At 42.6% G+C, this 20736-nt stretch overlaps 3 protein-coding genes across 5 annotated transcripts in view; 2 read left to right on the top strand and 1 right to left on the bottom strand.

The window, feature by feature from the left end:
* Nucleotides 1-329: 329 nt before the first annotated feature.
* Nucleotides 330-20736, bottom strand: part of ela3l (elastase 3 like) — an 83149-nt gene continuing 62742 nt past the window's right edge. Inside the window, exons 1-8 of one of the 2 annotated variants that reach the window (XM_049716729.2) lie at nt 2970-3094; nt 2173-2261; nt 1914-2011; nt 1536-1664; nt 1206-1342; nt 806-951; nt 471-623; nt 330-384 (exon numbers count right to left, since the gene is read on the bottom strand). In XM_049716729.2, the coding sequence (XP_049572686.1) occupies nt 367-384; nt 471-623; nt 806-951; nt 1206-1342; nt 1536-1664; nt 1914-2011; nt 2173-2261; nt 2970-3009 (810 nt within the window). In that variant the 5' untranslated portion in view covers nt 3010-3094 and the 3' untranslated portion in view covers nt 330-366. Of the gene's footprint in view, nt 385-470; nt 624-805; nt 952-1205; nt 1343-1535; nt 1665-1913; nt 2012-2172; nt 2262-2969; nt 3095-20736 lie in introns of those variants that run through there. The other variant, XM_049716728.2, reaches the window with a different exon arrangement.
* bco2l (beta-carotene 15, 15-dioxygenase 2, like) lies at nt 3913-12781 on the top strand. Of its 2 annotated transcripts, XM_049716724.2 has the most exons (12): nt 3913-6341; nt 6944-7121; nt 7253-7464; nt 8380-8495; nt 8586-8688; nt 9329-9469; nt 10341-10501; nt 10790-10960; nt 11039-11176; nt 11731-11913; nt 12106-12216; nt 12469-12780. In XM_049716724.2, exons 1-12 carry the CDS (start codon nt 6314-6316, stop codon nt 12583-12585), a joined length of 1659 nt encoding a protein of 552 aa, XP_049572681.1. In that variant the 5' UTR covers nt 3913-6313; the 3' UTR covers nt 12586-12780. The 2 variants fall into 2 exon arrangements, with proteins under 2 accessions (XP_049572681.1, XP_049572682.1); XM_049716725.2 differs by lacking the exon at nt 3913-6341 and having other exon boundaries at nt 6974-7121; nt 7237-7464; nt 12469-12781.
* Nucleotides 17277-20736, top strand: part of LOC125965863 (GDNF family receptor alpha-2) — a 45075-nt gene continuing 41615 nt past the window's right edge. The window contains exons 1-2 of the mRNA XM_049716726.1: nt 17277-17779; nt 18540-18884. Coding sequence (XP_049572683.1) covers nt 17728-17779; nt 18540-18884 — 397 coding nt within the window. The 5' untranslated portion in view covers nt 17277-17727. The remainder of the gene's footprint in view (nt 17780-18539; nt 18885-20736) is intronic.

Raw genomic sequence — 20736 nt, 5'->3', positions numbered from 1 at the left:
ACTGAATAATGACTGGATGAGTGTGTACTCGCCCCAAGCTCAGTCGAGAAGTGGGAGGATGGGGTGGATCAAACCATTTTCAGGTAAAGGGGGACTACCTAGATATATATGTACCTAGATATATACAATTTTTACACTTCTCTGTCTTGTGAAAAAAAAGGATATAAAATATAAAAAAAAGTTTCAATGTTTCTTAAATTTTGTGGGTGCTTGAATTTACTTATGGGGTGCTTCAGTGCCCCCCAAAAATGGACTAGACGCGCCTATGGATGACAGTTACCTCTTGTGTCACGTTCTGAATATGACATCACATCACCACACGAGACGAATGCAGACTTGTGTGGATTTATTGACACCTCATTCTCTTTAGTTGTTCATCATAACCTAAAAGACAAAGATTTCAAAATCTAGTTAAAACAAAATAAAAGCAAAAGTGACATGAAGCAAAGTAGAATTTGTGCGGCCTGTACCTGATCGATCCAGTCGTTGAAGGCGGACACGCGGGTGAAGACGGTAGGCTTCTTCGCGTAGTTGCAGCCCAAGCCGGAGACAAAACTGGCAATGCCGTGGACCTCCCAGGTACCCTCCATGTTCTTACAGTTCAGAGGTCCGCCTGAGTCTCCCTGAGAAGCAAGACATCATGTTTTATTCTGCCGCTGATTTTGCTGGTTACAGGCACACTGACAAGGGATGACGAAGGTACAAAATAAAGAAATGTCTTAAAAAAATAGCAGGAAGGTAAACACAAAGTCTCTGATTGTGTATAATTTGAAATTGTATTTATTTTTGGGCATGATTTCCTTACATTGCATCCACCCACGACTCCATCCCCACCGGCACACACCATGCTGGTCCTGACAGCGATGCCCCACCAGTCAGGCTGCGAGCAAGTAGGGTGGTCAGCCACCGGCATCAAAGCCTGCTGCAACTTATCAGCAATCGGGCCTCCGGCTAGAAGACACATCGCACCGTGTGAGCGACCGCACGCGTTCTAGCTCATCGCCAGCGGCTTCCACGGGCAGTCGCAAATGTTCAATTTAGGAGCTTAAACTGCCAGAAATGATTCTGATGGGATTTAATGTGTGTTATTTTCCTGGCAACTCAGGAGGATTGCCGGGGATGCTTGTTTCGACATGATCCAAAAGACGGTCTGGAGCTGCTCACCTGGAAGAAAAAAATGGGGGGGGTGGGGGGGCTTGACTTACTGTACAGTCTACCCCATCCAGTGATGTAACAGGGGTAGAGGTTGGTCAAGAGGGTGTCAGCAGGGGGAACGCATGCCAACTGAACCTGGTCGCTCAAAGTCACCGGCTCGGACAGCTTGATCATGGCGATGTCGTTTCTGCGTGAGAGGGAAATTCATTGTTTGGACTGAATCCAAAATTAAAATGTACACGCTGGGTTTGCAGTAACCAATTTCCCTTTTTAATGAAACGCTCACCAGGATGTTATTAAAAAAAAAATCACACTTTTGGACAATTTTGATTTCAATGACTGCTACCATATAATCATATTTTCACTTCTTTTTTTCTTACCCGAAAGCCACAAAGATGGGGTTCCATTTCTCGTGCACAATGATCTTCTCGGGCAGGATGGCCTTGGAGCCGGCCTCTTCCTCCACCAGATTGTGTTTGCCCACAAACACCCTGTAGGACAGCTTGTTGCTGTGGAAAGAAACACATGCATGCTGTTTGAATCCATTTGATTCGCAGCACTGCGTATTGTGAATACGATTAATCGAAAATGAAAGCACTGCATTGACTTCCCCCCAAGCCTTGAACTTAAGTTAGTTTTGCTTCTCCAAGAGAACCTCCTCCGCAAATGATGCCAGAATCGAACCCGAGGACCTTTTGTCGCAGGCCGCGTTTGCGTCAGCTGTCTATACGGTTGCAATTGTGAGTTAGCTCTCCTACTTGATGCAATGAGCGGCAGTCATGACCCAGTTGTCAGCAATCAGAGATCCGCCACAAGTGTGCCTCCACTCTCCATCCCTCTCATACTGAAGAGAAATCTGCACAGACACAAGAAGGTTTTTGGCAGCTCATTTCAGAAGCAAACATCTAATTACTGCACTTTGAGCAGCTCTTCAGTCTGTCAGCTAAGAAGCAGATGCCAGGCGCGTGACGCTTGCCAGCTCGTTTGAAAAGTCAGACAGATGTGCGTTGGCGTTACCTGCCAAGGCCAGCTGTGAGGCCTAGCGTCTTCGCCGTTGACCACACGGGAGGTCCGAGGCTCCACGGGCGGCGTGCCGCACCCGAGGGCTGAGGGAAAAGGACGTGTGAAGGGCAATAGGTTGAAAAAACATTTCTTTTAAATCTTCTTGTTGAGATGGTTTGACTTATATAATATAGCGTTTGCAAAAGTTTACTTGCAAATCCGATTTAAAAAAATGTAAAAATGCGTTAACCAATGTTATTAAATCAATGGTCGGGCAATAAAAATTGCAATAAAAATTAAAAAGAAATCCAGGCAGCAGAAATAACAATACTCAATGTATCGATAACATTTTTTTTAAGCCAGCTATCTGTTTATCCGTCCGTCCGTCCATCTTTGCTCTGATTTATGATACTCATTTGGATAGCTACTTGTTACAAGGTAGAATTAGCAAAAACAAGCAAAAAAAGATAAAGAAAAAATTTAATTTCCATCTCTAAGGTAAACTTCACTTTAGCAACATGTAAAATGACACCATTCACTTTTCTATTCACTCGGGCCTTAAACCATAATGAACATCATTAGCCGGAGTCGAGATTCAAACTTGAACTTTGACCACTCGGCCACCTTGCTCTCGCCCAAAAATAAAACAAACCAAAAAAAAAAAAAAAAAAGACCATCTGGGGCCATCTGCTGGATACCAAGGCAGTGCATACCTTGTCCTTAATGTCAAAGGCCTGAGGCCCCCCCCGGCCCCCCCCCCCCCCCCCCCCCCCCACACACACACACAAGTGAGGAAGCCCAGATGTTCTTACCAGCAGCAATGAGAACTGAGGCCAACACAATTGGGATCATGTTGATTGATGCGTCTCGAAAGAGGCCACTCAATGCTCACTCGCTTTTAAACGCTCTTCCGCCGGCAACTCCCCCTTTGGGAATGCAGTAACACTCACTATTGGTCCCCCCCAGGGATGAAGGTCAGCCAATAGCTAAGCGGACCACACAGGTGGCTTCTCCGGAACATTTCTCATGACCTTCATTTTTTTTTTTTGCCACACATCATCGACAAAACACGAGGTAAATACGTTTAACTGTTAATGCTTGTTGTATTTATTTTTTAATATGAATTCAGTTCTATAAATAATGCAACATTCGTCCCAAATAGAATCATTTCGACATTTTGATGTCAATCCATTGTAAACAGGAATTAAACGCTTGCGTGAGAAGCCGACATCTGGATTACTGGCGTGTGGGTGTGTTTGCTCTCAAACACAAAATCCAACCACGGAAGCATTACAATCATAAATAACCAGATGGTGACATTGACAATATTGACAGTCAATGTTGGAAAACAAATCTTGAAAGCGTATTAATGCTGGGTATGATATTAGATATTATTAAGTATTGCCAAAAGATACAAGAACCTAAATCAAGGTATTTTGAGCCTTTTTGTTAATTGTGTGAAAGTGATTGCTCTTTGCGTGACTCAATATCCCAAAAGTAGCTGTCAGTTTAAAAATAAACAGGTCACGTTGGTCCCTGCGTTTGATTGATGAGCAATGCAGGATGAACCTTGTCTCCAAGCTCACCTAGGACTCCTAATGAGGACAAATATGATGATGATTTTTTTTTTTATTATGAGAGAGAAAATACCTGAACCATTCAATCAGTTAACCACTAGATGGGACAATTCATCTGTGCAGTTTAGTTATCCCCCCCCCCCCCCCCCCCCCACTCTGCGTTGTAGGAAAAAAAAAAAAAAAACCCAGAGGAATTCTACCTGAAAATAGTTCCAGAGGATTGTCTGCCAGTTTGCAGGTTCCATCACTGAAGTTGTTTCCTGACTTGGACTCAGGCGACCTCTTTTCATCTGGCCGCGGCGAGACAGATGAAGCACGACAATAAGAGAATAAACCGAGATAGTCGACATCCCTCTGTGTGCTCCTCCGATATGCAATTAATTGAAAGCTAATTAAAATTCTTCGTCAAATCTCTCTAAAACATTGTTGTGCTTATCGCTGCTCCGTGTTCACAATAACGCCCCCCCCACCCCCCCTCCCCTTGTGATGATTAAACCTCTTGTATTCATTCCATTGTCGATAGGATGAGGTCTACCTGCTGCACGGCGTCGGTGATGGATCTACTGGAGGAAGGGGAGGCTCCCTCAGGCCTTTTGTAGCCGCTTGGTCTCAGCCTGTTTTACCTGTCAGGAAGTCCTGCTGAACTCTCTCTCGATGACTCTCAGCGTTTATAGTTGCTCTCTATCTCCTTGTGGCAGTAAACATCGGCTTTCAATGATAGTTCCTCAACGCTATCGAGAAATATTAGGAAGAGCAGGGACGGACCTGTTATCAATTAATTTATGATGGACTGGACGGGCCTCCAGCGAGGGCGGGTGGGCGTGTAAGTAAGTATGGAATAGATCCCAACTGACTCTGGGCGAGAGGCAGGGCAGGCCCTGGATACAAACAAATAAAATAAAAAATATGGCTCATTAAAAGTTAGAGTATGAGAGGCTCTGGGTCAAGAAGCCAGTTGAATCTCAAGACGAAGCTGAAAATACCATTAAAGGAGAAGTCAAGTCAAAAATATTTTTTTTACAATAATAAGTTGTTTGCACACCTACTCATCGAAACATAGAATTGTGATTAATATTGCGTTTTTCGCCATCTCGTGCTAAGCTAGTTGCTAACCAATCATTGTGCTTCAATCTCTCCTGGGTGAAACTCAACAATTTGTTCTACCTTTAAAAATTAATTCTTTGAATTCTTCCTTGGATTTTTGAAAAGTTTTTTCCCGGTTCCAAAGCAATTTTGTCAATTTTTACTCCCTCGCTAAAGTCTTAATTAAGATGTTGGATGCACTCCAACCTTGATGGACGTTTGCGCTTAATTGGCTATTTGTCTCATTTAAAATGATCTTCAGTAGTTGACAGCTATGTTCCCAATAATTTGGCCTCAATTTCAAAAGGATTCTCCTGCGCAAAGAATGACAAGTACGGGCTGTGCATTGGATCATCTCTTCCCTTTTGATTTTTTATAATTGGAGCTCAACATTTCCTGGCATTTCATGCCTTGAAAGTACACGCAGCGAGGAACAAGTCCTTTAATTAAATCTTCACAAACGTCTCGTGCCCCGACTGGTTTTCCTGCAGGTCTTGTTCTTACTTGCCGTGTTTCCACTCCACTCATGTCAAGAGGGAGAACACGGCTGCACGCAGGCTGTCTGTTAAGTCCAGTTAATATTTATTTGGATTCGGAGTACGCCTCATGCGTCTGGATGCCTAGCAACATTTAATATGAATGAACCTCACTTTTTTTTTTTATTCGATCAAGAAAAATGCAACAACATTTTTTTTTCCCCACCGTGACTCATCACAGTACAAGAAATAATATATAAGAGGACACTAGTTTAATGTTATAGATGTGATTGCAAATCTTAAACTGTACAAGATGAGACTATATATTAGATAAACGTAACAAAAAAACGGCTACGTGTTTGAGATAGAAGATAACCAAGGTTATTACGAAATGATCCGTGTTTTGCCTTTTAGAAAGTCAACATAATGAAGATGATTCATCAAAATTTCAATTTCTTTGATCAGTGCAAACAAACAAACAGCGCAAAAGCAGACGTGCATTCATTCAGTATTCTGACACGAAAGCTGCAGGCAAGATTCACACCGAAATATGTGATGCACAACTCACAACATGATCTCCAGCCGAGGTCGTATATCACCCAAAGAATGTACAGTATGTGCAGAGATGCCACTTTTGACTCCAGACTTATTATTTGCACAATAAAATGCATAAATATGCACACACTTTAAATTGGTGAAATAATGATCAATTTGCAGCTCTTAAAGCTTTCTGCAAGATTTTGAAGCTATGAAAAGTCAGGTGGAACTTGACATTTTTATACACTGAAGAAAAACATGATGATGTATGATGTCATCCAAGAGCAACAGTAGGAAGCGCCTGGAGACGTTTTCACGAGCAGTCGTTTGGTAGCGTGACTGATGTAGCGTTTTTTTTTATGTCGAGTTATCACCTCTTGAACTCGACGCCCATCCCGGAGTCCAAAGTCTCTCCAGCACAGATTGTCGGTAATAAAAGCGCAGTGTTAAGTCTCATTTGATTTGCACAGCAACAGGCCGAGCATGTCCGGGACCGCAGAGCTGCAGCCATGTGAGTAGACGCCATTAGATATTATTTTATAGTATACATCATATATACATATATATATAAATTGGATCAGGCAATAACTTATGCTACGTCCCCAATGCACGAAGCAGTAATTGCAATTTAACCTCAAGTTGTTGACAATGTAAGTCTGTTATAGCCTGAAGCATTTTATCTCGCCATTGTTTTTTTTTTTCATTGTCTGTGTTATTAGCATCTCAGGAAGAAAGTGAATTTATTCCCTTTATTCTAACGCTTGGCATTGTACGAACGGTGGAAACCCAAGCTCAGCACGTGGTGCATTATTGATCCACAACAATGATTTGCTTTTTGCTTGTGGTGTGAAGTTTGGGGATACTAAGTGTGTTGATGGCAGGCAATGAAAAGGAATTGCTTTTTGGATGGCAGATAAGGCAGCAGCAGATAGAGCAGGTGTCATTTAGCGTGCACCACCCCGGGGAGCCGCGTCACCATGGCGAAAAGCGTTACATAATCTCACAAAGCACACAATAGATAATGTATCTCTCATGTATGCACTTGCTTTTATATAATAAAATATTTATATCAACAAGTGACAGCCTGTAATTTTTTTCTCCATTTCCTTCCAGTGTCCAGCAGGGAGAGATGCCCTCAGGCCAAAAGTTTGGAGAGTGTGGCCCCACTGGTGAGCTCTGTGGAGGAAAGCCCTGATCCCATCCCAACTACCATCACAGGAACGATCCCAACATGGATCAACGGGAGCTTCCTGAGGAACGGTCCGGGGAAGTTTGAATTTGGCCAAGACAGGTACAATAACAATTACTGAGTCATCCAGGTTATACATTCACACTTTTCATGGCAAACTTGAAGAATTGTATCCTTGGGGTGGATTTTTCCGCTCACTGCTGATATTAAACCCAAGGTCTCTCCCACCCAAGATACACCCACTGGTTCGACGGCATGGCGATGATGCACAGATTTCACATCAGTGAAGGCAACGTGACCTACAGTAGCCGTTTCCTGAGAAGTGACTCGTACGTGCGTAACTCGGAGAAGAACCGCATCGTTGTGTCTGAGTTCGGAACGCTGGCCATGCCTGATCCCTGCAAGAACATCTTTGCGCGATTCTTCTCGCGTTTTCAAATCCCAAGTATGTGCGCTTCAAATGCTGAATATAATGTATGTCTTTTTAGTGCATCCTAATGTAACTCGGTCATCGCTCAATGCATTATTATTATTATCCATTGGAGCAGAAGCACAGAAGTGCAAGCGGAAAAAAACCCAACAAAAAACGGTGACTGTATGTGCATTGTATTTGCAGACGTAACAAAAGGGGGCCGCGGCAAAAGTCAATAGTTGAATGTGCTGCTCATGTCTTAAAAAAATAAAAATAAAAATAACATCAGATTGAATACAAATAAAGTTCTGTACACTCAACAATGCAGCATCGATTTTTATAGGTCACAATGTTCACGTTGAATCGTCGACCTTCACCTGACAAAATTAAATTTCCTGAACGGGGGATTTTAACAAACCGCAGCCAAGCATTGCGTGCAATTTAAATCGTCTGTGTAATCCATCATATTCTTGGCAGAGGTAAAAATTTAAAACCTGTCACATATTTTGGGGGGTTCCAAATCCTTCTAAACTGTTATAAAATTGTGTTCAGAATTGCCATATGCTTCAAAAAAGCAGGAAAGCTTAAAAATCCTGATGAGAGCTTTCATCAGCACAAATATTTGAGTTGGAAAGAAAAAAAAAGAAGCCACTGCTATTTCTTTTTTAATTTGTTAAAGGGATTACACTTTTAATGCATTTATCTTCATTAGATTAGATTAAAATGTGTATACATTCCGCTCCAAAAATATTACAATAGAGGCCAATTTGTGATGTTTTCAGATTTCAGTTTCAACGACAATTTGTAATTTCAGTATTGACACATGGCATCCATGCACTGTCTTTGCGGGCCACATAAAATGATGTGGCGGGCCGTATCTGGCCCCCGGGTCCCGAGTTTGACACCGATGCTCTATAGTGTTTAAATCCATCATTGTGTTTTGAACAGAGGCCACAGACAATGCCAGCGTGAATTTTGTCAAATACAAAGGAGACTATTTCGTCAGCACCGAAACCAATTACATGAGAAGGATCGATCCTCAAACTCTGGAAACAAAAGAAAAGGTAGAGAGACAAATACAGTGGCGCCGTCATGTTTTTTCTGGATGGTATATAAAAAATTGTACAAAAATAAATGATGCTTGCCAATCTCAGGTGGACTGGAGCCAATACGTTGCTATCAATGCAGCCACAGCCCACCCACATTATGACCGCCAAGGGGGCACATACAACATGGGCAACTCTTACGAGAAAGGAGGTAACAGCTCGCACTACATTAAAAGCAAAATGCTTAAGTCAAGCCACTCCACCGAACGTGACTCAAGTGGTCTATGTTGTATTTATTAAATGAGAGAGAAAATATAAACAGGAACTGGGATTCAAACCCAGAATCTAAGCACTATGAGACAAATGTGCTCACTATTATAAAAAGATTGAATGTTTTTAAATATTTAATATTTTACTGTTTGTTGTTGTTGTAATGTTCTGCTGTTTCTTCAGTCGGGCCTTTTTTTTTGGCTCCACTGCAAGCATGAATTAATAAAGTCAAGTCAAATGAACAACTCTGACCGCTTCAACTAAAACAGCAACTTTTTTTTTTTTTTAAATGCTCCTTTATTTGCCGAATCTCATTTATATTGTGCTGATACACCAAATGAAGTGTCCGGCGACTTTGCACATCTTAGTTTCCTTTGTGTATTAACTGTATTTAAAAAAAAAAAAAATCATATTAATTATTCATATTATCATTTATTCATTCGTTCATTATGTTCGCTTCTCTTCCTTCCAATTTCATGTTCTGAATACTCCGCCTTCTCTATTTTTATGCACATTGTTATTACACCGAGGAGCATGTTACTTTTGCACACATACACATTGACGTGTTTGCTGGTCTTTAGGTTTCTTCTACAACATCATCCGCGTGCCCCCACCTGGGGAGGCGAGGGCGAGCGACGACTGCGCAGACCTCTACGGAGCTAAAGTGATCTGCTCCATCCGAGCAAAAGAACCCAGAAAACCCTGCTACTATCACAGCTTCGGTGAGAAGTCAAATGAACTATGGAAAAAGCTTTGGCGCCGGCCCGATTTGACAGGCTTGAGCCTACACTTTATATATTTTTTCCCTTCATATTCCGATTAATTACTCATTCAAATTCTCGTCTCACCCTACTTCCCTTTGTCAATCACCGTGCCTTTGTATTGTGTTCGGTTCTCACCAGCTGCGGATGTTTGATTGTCTCGCTTTCTCCCCATTCCGTATAATTTATAATATTATAATTTAATGCATTTTTTAATTTAACATGTATTGAAAATTACAGAAGCAAAATACAAGTCAAGAGGAGACTTCATGTGTATTTGCTTGTGTACATACACAATGTGATTTTGTGCAGACCTCCATGCTATTCTTGGAAGGCACCAAGGCATTTTTTTTTTTTTTTCCGTCAAGAAGGAAGAATTGTAAAGCGGTTCAAGGCGCCCACTTGCATCCCTCGCTAGATTAGCAGTGGTTGCAGAGAATCTGTTAATTCCCACATTCACTTGTTTATACACAAGCACATATTTTAGTCTCCAAATTCCCTTGATTGTGTCACATCACTGCTTTGTACTGTTTTGCCAAAAAGAGGTGCGCCACGGAGGAAAGCCCCTCGTTTGTGTTACTCATAATGTCTGTGTTTTGTTTTGATTTTCTTTTTTCATTTTAACATTGGGGCATTTGTAGTCAAACACAAATTATTCCAGGATGTGACCTTACAGTTAAATTAAATTAAATTAAATTAAATTATTTTTTTGTCATAATACAACATGCATACAACGAAAACTGAATTTTTTTTAGGTGTCTGTTGTAAAATATATTACCTTAAACACACATGTCAATTTTGTATTTGTTTTCTTTGTCTGTGCCTCCTCCAGTCATGTCTGAGAACTACATAGTGTTTGTGGAGCAGCCCATCAAGTTGGATCTGCTCAAGTTCATGCTTTACCGCATCCAAGGGAAGAGTTACCACAAGGTCATGACCTGGGATCCCTGTTGCGACACCGTCTTCCACCTGGTCAACCGGCACACTGGAAAAGTGAGTGAAAGCTAGGCCACACTCACTTGGTTCCACACAGGCCATTGAGACGCTTGGTAGGTGCACCAACATAACAACCAGGTTGCCCTCAAGGATCACTTTAAGGACCGCCGGCCTCGCTCAGCTAGCCAATATTAGCGGCTCGTGATGACTATCATTAATTCATAACAACAGACTTCAGTAAAGTGAACTCCATGGTTTGCAACAGAGCGCGCACATTTAAGTTCACTTGAGTCCAGACCAATAACGCTCCATCAGAAGCCAGAAGAAGACTGTGTTCAATTACAGGAGAGTGAAGTGACGTACCGCGCAGCTCCCATGTTCACGCTGCATCAGATCAACGCCTTTGAGGACAACGGACTGCTGGTTATGGACATGTGCTGCGGGGATGACGGACAGGTCATCGGTGACTTCACCCTGGAGAACCTCCGCAGAGATCCAGGAGAGGAGATGGACAAGGTGAATTTGCATCAATTAGCCTTTTCGAAGCATCTATTTTGGTGATCAAGTCACTCTTTTGTGCTTTTCCTTTGTCAGTTTTACAACTCACTGTGCAGAAACCTGCCAAGGAGATACGTCCTGCCGTTAAATGTCGACAAATCGGCCCCCCTGGAGCAGAACCTGGTGACCTTGCCTAACTATAAAGCCACGGCCAAAATGACCAAACCTGGAGAGGTAGCATACATCACTCAATCATGATGTCATTAACTCCATTATACAGTTAAGGGTGAAGTCGAAATTGTAATCAATTGAGTCAACTGTGAGCAATTACACACTTTGATGAGGATTAGCTCGCACACGGGAAGATTTTTCTGATGAGCGGGTAGAAATATGAGGAATAGAGCAAGACTTCTAATTTGACATAAAAACACGGAACATATTTCGATATCATCTATTAGAACGTGTCAAACTCAAGGCCCGGGGGCCCGCCAAAACATTTTACGCGGTCCACGAAGACAAATTGCGCATCAAATTTTCACTTTTGAAACTCATCTTTTTAAATTATTTGAACAGTTTTTACTAGCCTCTGATTTGAAAACAAAGTCATAATGGCCCACCGAAGGAAACTATGACCGCGACAAAAATACGTTTGACACTCCTGCATTAGAACATTTTGTTCAAAAAATGCCACTTTGGTTGATTGACAGGCAGTTATAGCCCAGATTGCGTCATGAAATTAGTTTCAACAAAATACGCATCAATGTGTGTGAACTTTTGATCTTGTCCAGGTATACCTGACCCACGAGGAACTTCACGACGATGAACTTCTGCAATACGGTGGCCTGGAGTTCCCTCAGATCAACTACGAGCAATACAACGGACGACCATACCGCTACTTCTATTCATGTGGTTTTGGACATGTCTTCAGTGACTCGCTGCTCAAGATGGACGTGCACACCAAGGAGCTCAAGGTCTCCACCCATCACACTGGCACAAATCACAAATAATGTCATTTCATTTCATGGGAACGTTTGTTTGGAATAAGACCAGCATCATAATTGCACGAGTGCTACTGTATATGTTGTTACGAGAAAGTTGGACTGGAATGAGATGAGTTTTATTTTTGGTGCCAAGCACATTTTCATGCTGTATTTCCTGTTTAGGTGTGGCGCTATCCCGGCTTGTTCCCGTCCGAGCCTGTCTTTGTTGCTTCGCCCGAAGCGACCGAGGAAGATGACGGAGTTGTTTTGTCAGTTATTATCACACCGCGGGAAGTGAGTTCACATCTGCAGAAATAATATAAACTTTTTTTTTTTTCCCCTAGCTTGATTGTTTAATACCAAGTCTGACTATCTATAACACTGGAATGTTGCCTTGACTTAAGAGTTCCATTTATTCCACGACCGCAATCCAAAACGTTCATATCTCAAAGCATCCCTCAATGAAAATCGATGGAAATACGATTATTAGGCTACCGATTCCTGTTGGGCAAACACTGACGTGTTTTTTTTTTTTTTTTTCCTCAGGACAAAAGTACGTTCCTTCTCGTTCTGGATGCCAAGTCCTTCAAGGAACTGGGCAGAGCCGAGGTGCCCGTCAATATCCCATATGGGACGCACGGTGTCTTCAATCACATGGCCTAAAAGTTCCACAAACAACATTGATGAAGAGACGCTTGAATGCTGTTGAAGAGGTTCAGGAAGCAAACTTGTCCTAAAGTGCTCTTAACTAAAACCCAGATGGAAGGATTTGAAGGACAAATCCCTTTTGCAGAAATGCATAAACAAATGGCAGCAGAAGACAATAAAATGAAATCAATTTCCATCTCTTTTGTTGAAATCTGAAGTGTTTTCGCATCATCGCGCCACTTGAAACACGACACTTCCAGCGCCAGCCAACGCGTGCACTTAGGAGACATCAAAATGCATCAGAGCAAATTCAATTTCTGTCAAAGTAATGTGATAGAAATGGACGGCGCGAAGAAACGGCTGGAAAACAAATGGATCCGACTGGTCGATAGCCTCCCGAGAGTCTGACAGAGGTCGCGTCACAAATTCGCTGCTGTTGAAATGAGCAAAACAACGTTGACATTCACTTAAACGCCGCCGACATGTCAGAGCTGATGTGGGAACAAGAGCACTTTGATGTCGCAATAACAACAGCAACAAAAACAACCGTAATAAGGAATGTCCAAGGCTGCTGCGGCTGCGGCTGCTCCTGCTGCTTGTGGCCTGGACTGAATATGAAGTAGCCTGTGGCAGTGGCTGTCACTCCATCCATCCATCCATCCGTCCATCCATCCATCCACCTTCCTCACCGTTGACTCCATTGGTGGCTTTCATTCTCCTATTGATTTGGCCAGACCACTTTCACCTGACTTCAGGCTCTGCACCTCACACAGGCATCAGCGACTGCTTCTAAATGTTACATGATTTCTGAGAAAGTCTGCAACTGGAGTTGCTTTGTCTTATGATTCCACTAAAAAACGATTTTCCACTCCACGCCATTGTTGTGAGTCACAAAGGCCCCATTCAGCCCGAGACAGAACGCAAATGGTCACATCTCAGAAATCCAATACTAATGTCATATGTTATTGTCCGTGAACCCTGAAGTAGCTTCGCTTTCCTTCATTAGCGCTCATATTTTCAAATGATCACTTCTACGGTATCCAAGGAAATCTCAAAGCCTCATCCACTATGTTGGTGAACCTTGACTGAAAACCTCTTGACAGGGAGGGTGTCTAAATTAATCGATTAATCGACAACTAACCGATCATTATATTAATCGACGACTATTAATCATTTAGCCTCTAAATATTACAGCTACAATTTGACTTAAAATGGTCCAAATCTGTTTTCAGCCTCTCAACAGTCAACATTCTCGAATGAAAGCAGGTTTCAGGTTCAATCAAATTGACACATTTGCAATTATCTGCTTTTACGTTGGGAAGTAATGACCGAACAAATAACTGAATCATTTCTCATATGATATTGACTAATTGTCATTTTTCTCCCCCACTAAATAAACAACAATAATTGATTAATAAAGAGTAATTGGGGAAAACAGTTTTGTAATACAATTTAAAGCAAACTAAAATTCGATTAATCCATGAAATGATCAAATGAACACTAAATACATTTTCGGTTTGCAGATTACTAACAATCATTGTGGGATACTGAACAAAATTAAAAAGCTCATTTTCCTCAGATATTCTTCACAAATCTACAAAAATGTGATCGTGAGCTCTTCTTTATCAAAATTCTATCTGTTAAGTTGTTCAAATGAGCTCTGATCCAAGTTTGGATTGTTTGGCCTCGGTCTGCTCTCATCCGAATGCCATTCCACTTCACGACTGTGTCCGCGCACGGCCAAGCAGATTTTCCATCTCCGTATGCTTTTTAGGCGTAACACAGGAAGGTCTGAGCGGCGGCGGCGGTGGTGGCGGCATATTGTTCCAATTCATGTAAGGCCACATCTAATATAGTGGGAATTAACAATAGTTCCCCGCTGCCGACCACGGCTGTGTCTCCTAATAAGCATGCTGCACTAGTCTCCCAAGATACGCATTAATTAGCTCATAATTTCTAATCTAATCAGTCATGCTTAACCTCTCTCTGACAGTCTGCATCTGTGAGCGAGTGAGTGTGTGTGTGTGTGTGCTTAACATTCATTTTATTAGTACATTGTGATGTGCGTGACAGGCACATCCAGGAGACCTTTGCCCTGAGTTGACCCCAAGTTTAATTTGACTTTAACAAAGCAAAAGCTTATCAAGTGAGCCATGCACACATTACATTTAAATTGAGAATGGTCAATTCAATGTGTCCTTGATGAGAATGATGCATGCACTAATAAATGCTCGGCTGTTTTCCTAACCCGCTACTTGTGTAGCTGTGGCTTTTGAGCAAATTGGGTAATGTTTATCTAAGGTTGGCAAAATGATTTGGATGATTGGGTTGAAGATTGGATGTGAGTAGCTAATTGCTAGTTTGGACAGTTTGGACCTGAAATTGAGCTCCCTAAAAAAATGCTGATAAAGATTCATTATATGGAGGAAATGTGTGGAAATGTCCTGGGAAAAAAATGGAAAATTCAATTAGCTGGATTGGCACCTGTTTAAGGGGTGAGTGGGCTCCCCTCTAAAAGTGAAGACAATTTGCAATTCTAGTAATGACACACGAATTTGATGCACAATTTGTCTCCGCGGGCCACATAAAATGATGTGGCGGGCCGTATCTGGCCCCCGGGCCTTGAGTTTGACACCCGTGGTAAACACTCTCACCCTGGATACTGGATAAGCATGCAAGCGTGTCTCTCCTGATTTGAAGCTGACACTCATCTCATCTGACCCACAAGAGGTCTTCACTGTTGTCTCCATCATTATTTCTTTGCAAAGGCATCATGACATGTTCCATATTCAGCATATTAGCCACACTTGTCAGAAGCGTCATGAGGAGGATCCTTTGGATGCTGACGCTGATGTGTTCTTTGTCCACACACACATACGTTTGCGTGCACACACACACACACACACACAATCTATCTTCACCGTCTCCAGCATCTGCTGACATGCTGATTAGATGCAATTCTGCATGTGCTTATTCTTACAATGGGGTGATCCCCCACAATAGGATCTATGAGAACGAAGGCATGCATGCAAATGGATGCGTTAGCACCTCTCTGTGCTGTCCATGTGCAGTAAAAGGCTTTATTAATATTACATTTATCAGCCGCAATATTAGCTTCACTAGCTTATAAGATCCTGTATCAAAAGTCTGCCTTTGCAATGAACCCTCCTCGGACTAATTTGAATCAGCAACTTTTTGCATGCATGTTTGAAAATGCAAATTAATAAATACATAAAATAAAAGTAAATGCAAAAATATAATTACAAACAAATAAATAAATAGATAAATAAATAAATAAATAAAACTCATCAGTAGGAAATAAAGCTTCCTGCTGAAAAATAAATAAATAAACAGTGTAGCTCCAGTGAAAGTTGCTTAAAGAAAGCCATTTTGTGATGGAATAGAGACTCTATTCAAAAGCGGAGTAGATGATCCGAGCCAACGCAGTGCCAGGAGATAGCGTAATGTCGTCATCAGCATGACAGACCCCCAAACTCTCGGGGGAGATGATGACAAGAAGCTCAGTCCACCACGGGCAGGATGAAGAATTCACTATTTGGAAGGCAGCCTGCCCTGACAGTCAGGCATCATTATATGAGTCAGCCGCCCGGCACTTTGTCACTGTCGCTGTCTTTAAATAGAGACTTTTGTTTTCAAGAATCGTAAAGATTTATGACATTCTCGCCACCGTTTGAGCGATGATGTACAACAAAGTCATTTTGTTTAATGTGAAACCACTTTGAAAAATGGCACATTCCGTGGGCTTGACCATTCTCGGAGAGCAAATACAGTATAATACCATGCATTGTGCCGTGGCTTTAATCTCTCTTTCAGTCAAAGGAAACACGGATGCCATTGCCAGGATATTGCTGAAATGAGTGATGTCATTTGGCCGAGCCAACTTGGAATCGGCCGTAACAAATCTCCTTTGATTCACTTTGATTTCTTTCTGTCAATCCAAAATGAATTGAATGTGGAAGAAGTCGAAAGTGAACTATAGTCTTGGTGGACACAGCGATATGCTTCATTGACACTGTCAGAGAGGTATTCACTCAACACTAAGTTTATTATTGTGGTGTCGCGTTGCACTGCATCATACTGACAGTTGTTTCGAACACTGCATGGGGGGATATTGCAGGCAAAAACATTAAAAAGTTATTTAGTAAACGCTAATAAACATGTTCCCAACATGGGACTGAGGTAAATGTGGAAAATAAAAATCCCAGATAAATCAGAAAAAACCCAAAAGTCAAAATCTGGCCTGCAACCTGGGGGAGGGAGGCAGTCCCCCCATGGCCACCCTTCTAGCTACGCCATTGGCTCAAACTGAGAACAATTCTTGGGCAAGATTTTACTGCAAGCTCAATTGTGAAAAGCTCATCGGAATTGAAATGACAACAGGAACTTCTTTACTTCACAAATAAACCCCAGCTGACCCAGGTCCCCCATGATAAGGACTTGCGGAAATATGGATAGACTGCGTGGGTGTACTTAATAAAGTGTGTAGCATAACAAATGCTATCGTGATGTCATGATGTCATCTCCTCCGGGTGCATTCATTCAAGCCTCCTGCAGGCAAAGGTAGAAACAAGTCTCTCATGCATTCCACATGTTCTCCAATGAGGTCAGCCCCCCTCCTCGCGGCGCCCTCTAGCGCCCGCCCCCCTTCTACGCCCCCTCCAATAAAACGCATGCGATGCCTCCACACGCGCGCAGTCAGTGCTGCGTTCCCTGAGAGACGCACACTTCTTTTGCGGAGCTCGGACTTTTCTTTGCACGCGAGATACTAATTGCGTTGATGACTGACGCACAATTCCACGAGGGAGCAAAAGAGTGTTGAGTTAGAATGCTGACAGATGAAGAAGTCTCACTAGTTGGTCGCTGTGAGCGCGCACGGACCTTGACAAGCTGCGTTCATGGATTGACCCAGTGACTGCACTTTTTTTTTCTTTAATTTTTTTTTTCTTCAACAATCGTGGTCATTATAGATCTAAAATTAAAACTGAGGATTATTATCTTTGGGCCGGTAATTTGGAGTTGAAAGAGGATGCTGTTTCCCCCTTCTTAAAACACGGATTAACCTTTGGAATAATATTTAAAAAAAAAAAAAAAAACAGATTTAAAAGACCCAATTGGAAACAACATCTGCGCTCCAACATGAGGTCCCTCACTGCGTGGATTTGCGTGTGCAGCTTTCTTCTGCTTTTAGGTGAGAGGTGAAATGTGCAGATCCATAATACCATCATTGTGTTCAGTGCGAGGTGTACGATTTTGATAATCTGAGATTTGTCCTGCAATGTGTAAAGGTGAATTCGGGAAATATTTTCAATAATTAGCATTGGAAAAAAACTGTCATGTGAGAAAATTGATCATTTTGATGGCAGATTTGTGGTCAGCTGCAAATTGTTTCACAAAGATGTGATTTTATTTTGATTGGGGCAAATACCAATTAAATTCACTGCTATCAACACAAACATAAAAATCAGAGTGATCACGCTTCAACTTCATGTCCCTGTCGTACTGGAGATTGTCTTTCAATGACAGTTGACTTTTCAAGATCACCACAAGGGGTCGCTCTTGCCCTTCTACCTGTCCCCGCAGCACGCAGGTGTTCGTGGGCTTGGATCTCCAATCTTGTGTCATGAGGACACATCTGAGTGTCTGCCCCCGTGATCTTATTCCCCGCAAGGGACAGAACAACATTCTGCTGTGATGTGTGCTTGCTTCAACAAACTTTTAACGAGATGTTGGGAACAGTTGGTGGTATCAAATAACGTACAGGTCAAACAAACGGTTCCATGCTCTTGCATAACATTGTGACTAATAGGCCTGTGTGGCACAAAAACTCCAATGGCCCATGAAATGTTTTTACAGTCTCGCTTGAGCACGCACAGATGTCTTGTCACAACGCGTGTGATTGATGATCAACCTGTTGCCAGAATAAAAGCTCTGAACTTCTCTTCTCATAGATGAAACCATGAGCTCCTGGGACGGCTCCTCGGCTCTGTCCGTGCTCTTGGCCGACGGGCACGCCGGGTCCGACGTGGCCGGAACGCCATCGGAATGGGTGGACTGCATCCAGGCGAGCGACCTGTGCAACCAGGACCCACACTGCAGCTCTCGGTACCGCGTGATGCGCCAGTGCCTGGTGGGCAAGGAGAAGGAAGCCATGCTGGACAACAACAGGGAGTGCCAAGCGGCTCTGGAAGTGCTTATGGGCAGTCCGCTCTTCGAGTGCCGCTGCAAGAGGGGCATGAAGAAGGAGCTGCAGTGTCTTCAGAACTACTGGACCATCCACATGGGACTCACTGAAGGTAGGAGCCAAATGGTTTTGCTCAAAATGCAGCAGGATTCTCTGTGTGGATTAAAGCAATATTTCCTAACCTTGATTGAGCCAAAAAATGTCCCAGAGGAGACATAATGAACGTGAAATTCGGATCTGCTGATTGGAACACAAAGGTTCTGTTAGATGAATGGCAACAGGTGGATACACAGATTTATTGTAGCTCACATCGCCGGCACGATTCGAACAAAGATACATTATGTGTCGTAGTCTAAATCAATTCATCCATCCATCTTCATTAGCGAGTAGCCCGAGTTGGACTCTTTCCCACTTGACTCGTGTTTCTTGTCCATTGTACAATTACGACACCCTTTTTTGTTTCATTAAGCGCACGAGCTAGAACATTTGGAACAGACACGTATCCGGTTCCTATTTCATGAATCTGTTCAGATCTAATGCGTCACAAAAAAAAATCTAATTGGCTTGGCGTATGAACATGACAAAAGAAGCAACAATTCAGAAGACTTTTTTTTTTCCTTGAGAAGACTGAAGGCATCAAGAAAACCGGCTGCTATTCGGTTCAGCTGCGGAAGGAAGATTTTTTGTTTTTTCCTTCCACTTGTTGATATATAGCTGCCATCTGTTGGGCTGTGTGCCTCCTTCTGTAATGCGGATAGTCCTTGAAATGCTTTTGTTGAGTGCAGCCCATTCTAGTCCCTTTACATACATATCTGCAGTATGTTGGGCATTTTAAGTTTACCGATTGGACAATTTGCTGGCTCAAAACAAGGCAATTGAACGACTTTAAGAATTAAATGCAAAGTTAAATACAACTGAACTGCATACCCCACCATACGTTGGATGCTAGAAGACTTTTAAAAGCTCGGAAGATGTACACCACCACACCCTGCTCTCTACCCTGGTGTCCTCTTAAGGAGATGCTTTGGGCGCCCGGATAAAAAATACATGCTTTTCCTGCTCGCTCCATCCTCTCCAAGGTAATGGAGGCATAATGGGATTACATTAGGAGGTCCTGTTATGGTAGACTTATTGTTTTTCACCTAAAGTGTTCCATATTACCATATAATTAGGTTACGCTTGTATAGCCCGATGGCCCTTATGCGTCCACTTAGGCGCCACATAAAACAGCACTCTTGTTGTAACTCTGGATTTTAACACCAAAACACTTTTAGAGGGTGAAAAAGTTCCCTCACTGGGACCGCCGTCAGCAAACGTGTCCTATCGATGAGTCTGAAGGAGGTTTGGCCTAAAGATGACTCGGTTCCCCACTGGTGGAGAGTCAACAGTGGCGGCGTTGCCACGGAAGGAACACCACGCACTCAACTGTTGTAACACGCAGGCTAATGGCGGGCATGTCTTTGAGGATTGTGGACTTTTACCCGCCGATCCGTGAAGTGATTGCCCCGGCTCGACGGCTCACAGCACCAGCTTCACTTCATCACGCTGATGGCGCTAGAAGGTCCCCGTCATGAGTTCAAGGCAAAGGGGATGAGGCAGAAGCTCCCCGGGCATCTACTTGACGATGTCCGCTTTGCTCCGTGGTTTCGTTCTTCCAATATATATATATTTTTTGTTATTTGAATGCAGCACACAAGTCGTCCGGCTGTCTCGGCGTGTCCTTTGCAGAGGTTGCGTTCTATTTCCGAGTCTGCTCTTCAGCAGTGGCCTGTTTTTTTTTTTTGGTGCTGTCGCCCTTAGAGAGGAAGCTTCAGCACAAACCGAGCTCAGTTTTAATTTAATCACCATCCGGCATGCGCTCGATTATACTTTTATTAACAATGCATGTACTACAACGCTCTTATCTGGACACTTGTTTAAAATATACTCTCACAAAATCACTCGAGGATTTTACAGTGGTTGAT

The sequence above is a fragment of the Syngnathus scovelli genome, chromosome 3 (assembly GCF_024217435.2).
Source record: "Syngnathus scovelli strain Florida chromosome 3, RoL_Ssco_1.2, whole genome shotgun sequence".
In the NCBI taxonomy this organism is placed as follows: Eukaryota; Metazoa; Chordata; class Actinopteri; order Syngnathiformes; family Syngnathidae; genus Syngnathus; species Syngnathus scovelli.
The sequence above is the reverse complement of the archived record's forward strand: the minus strand, read 5'-3'. Positions and strand labels throughout refer to the sequence as shown.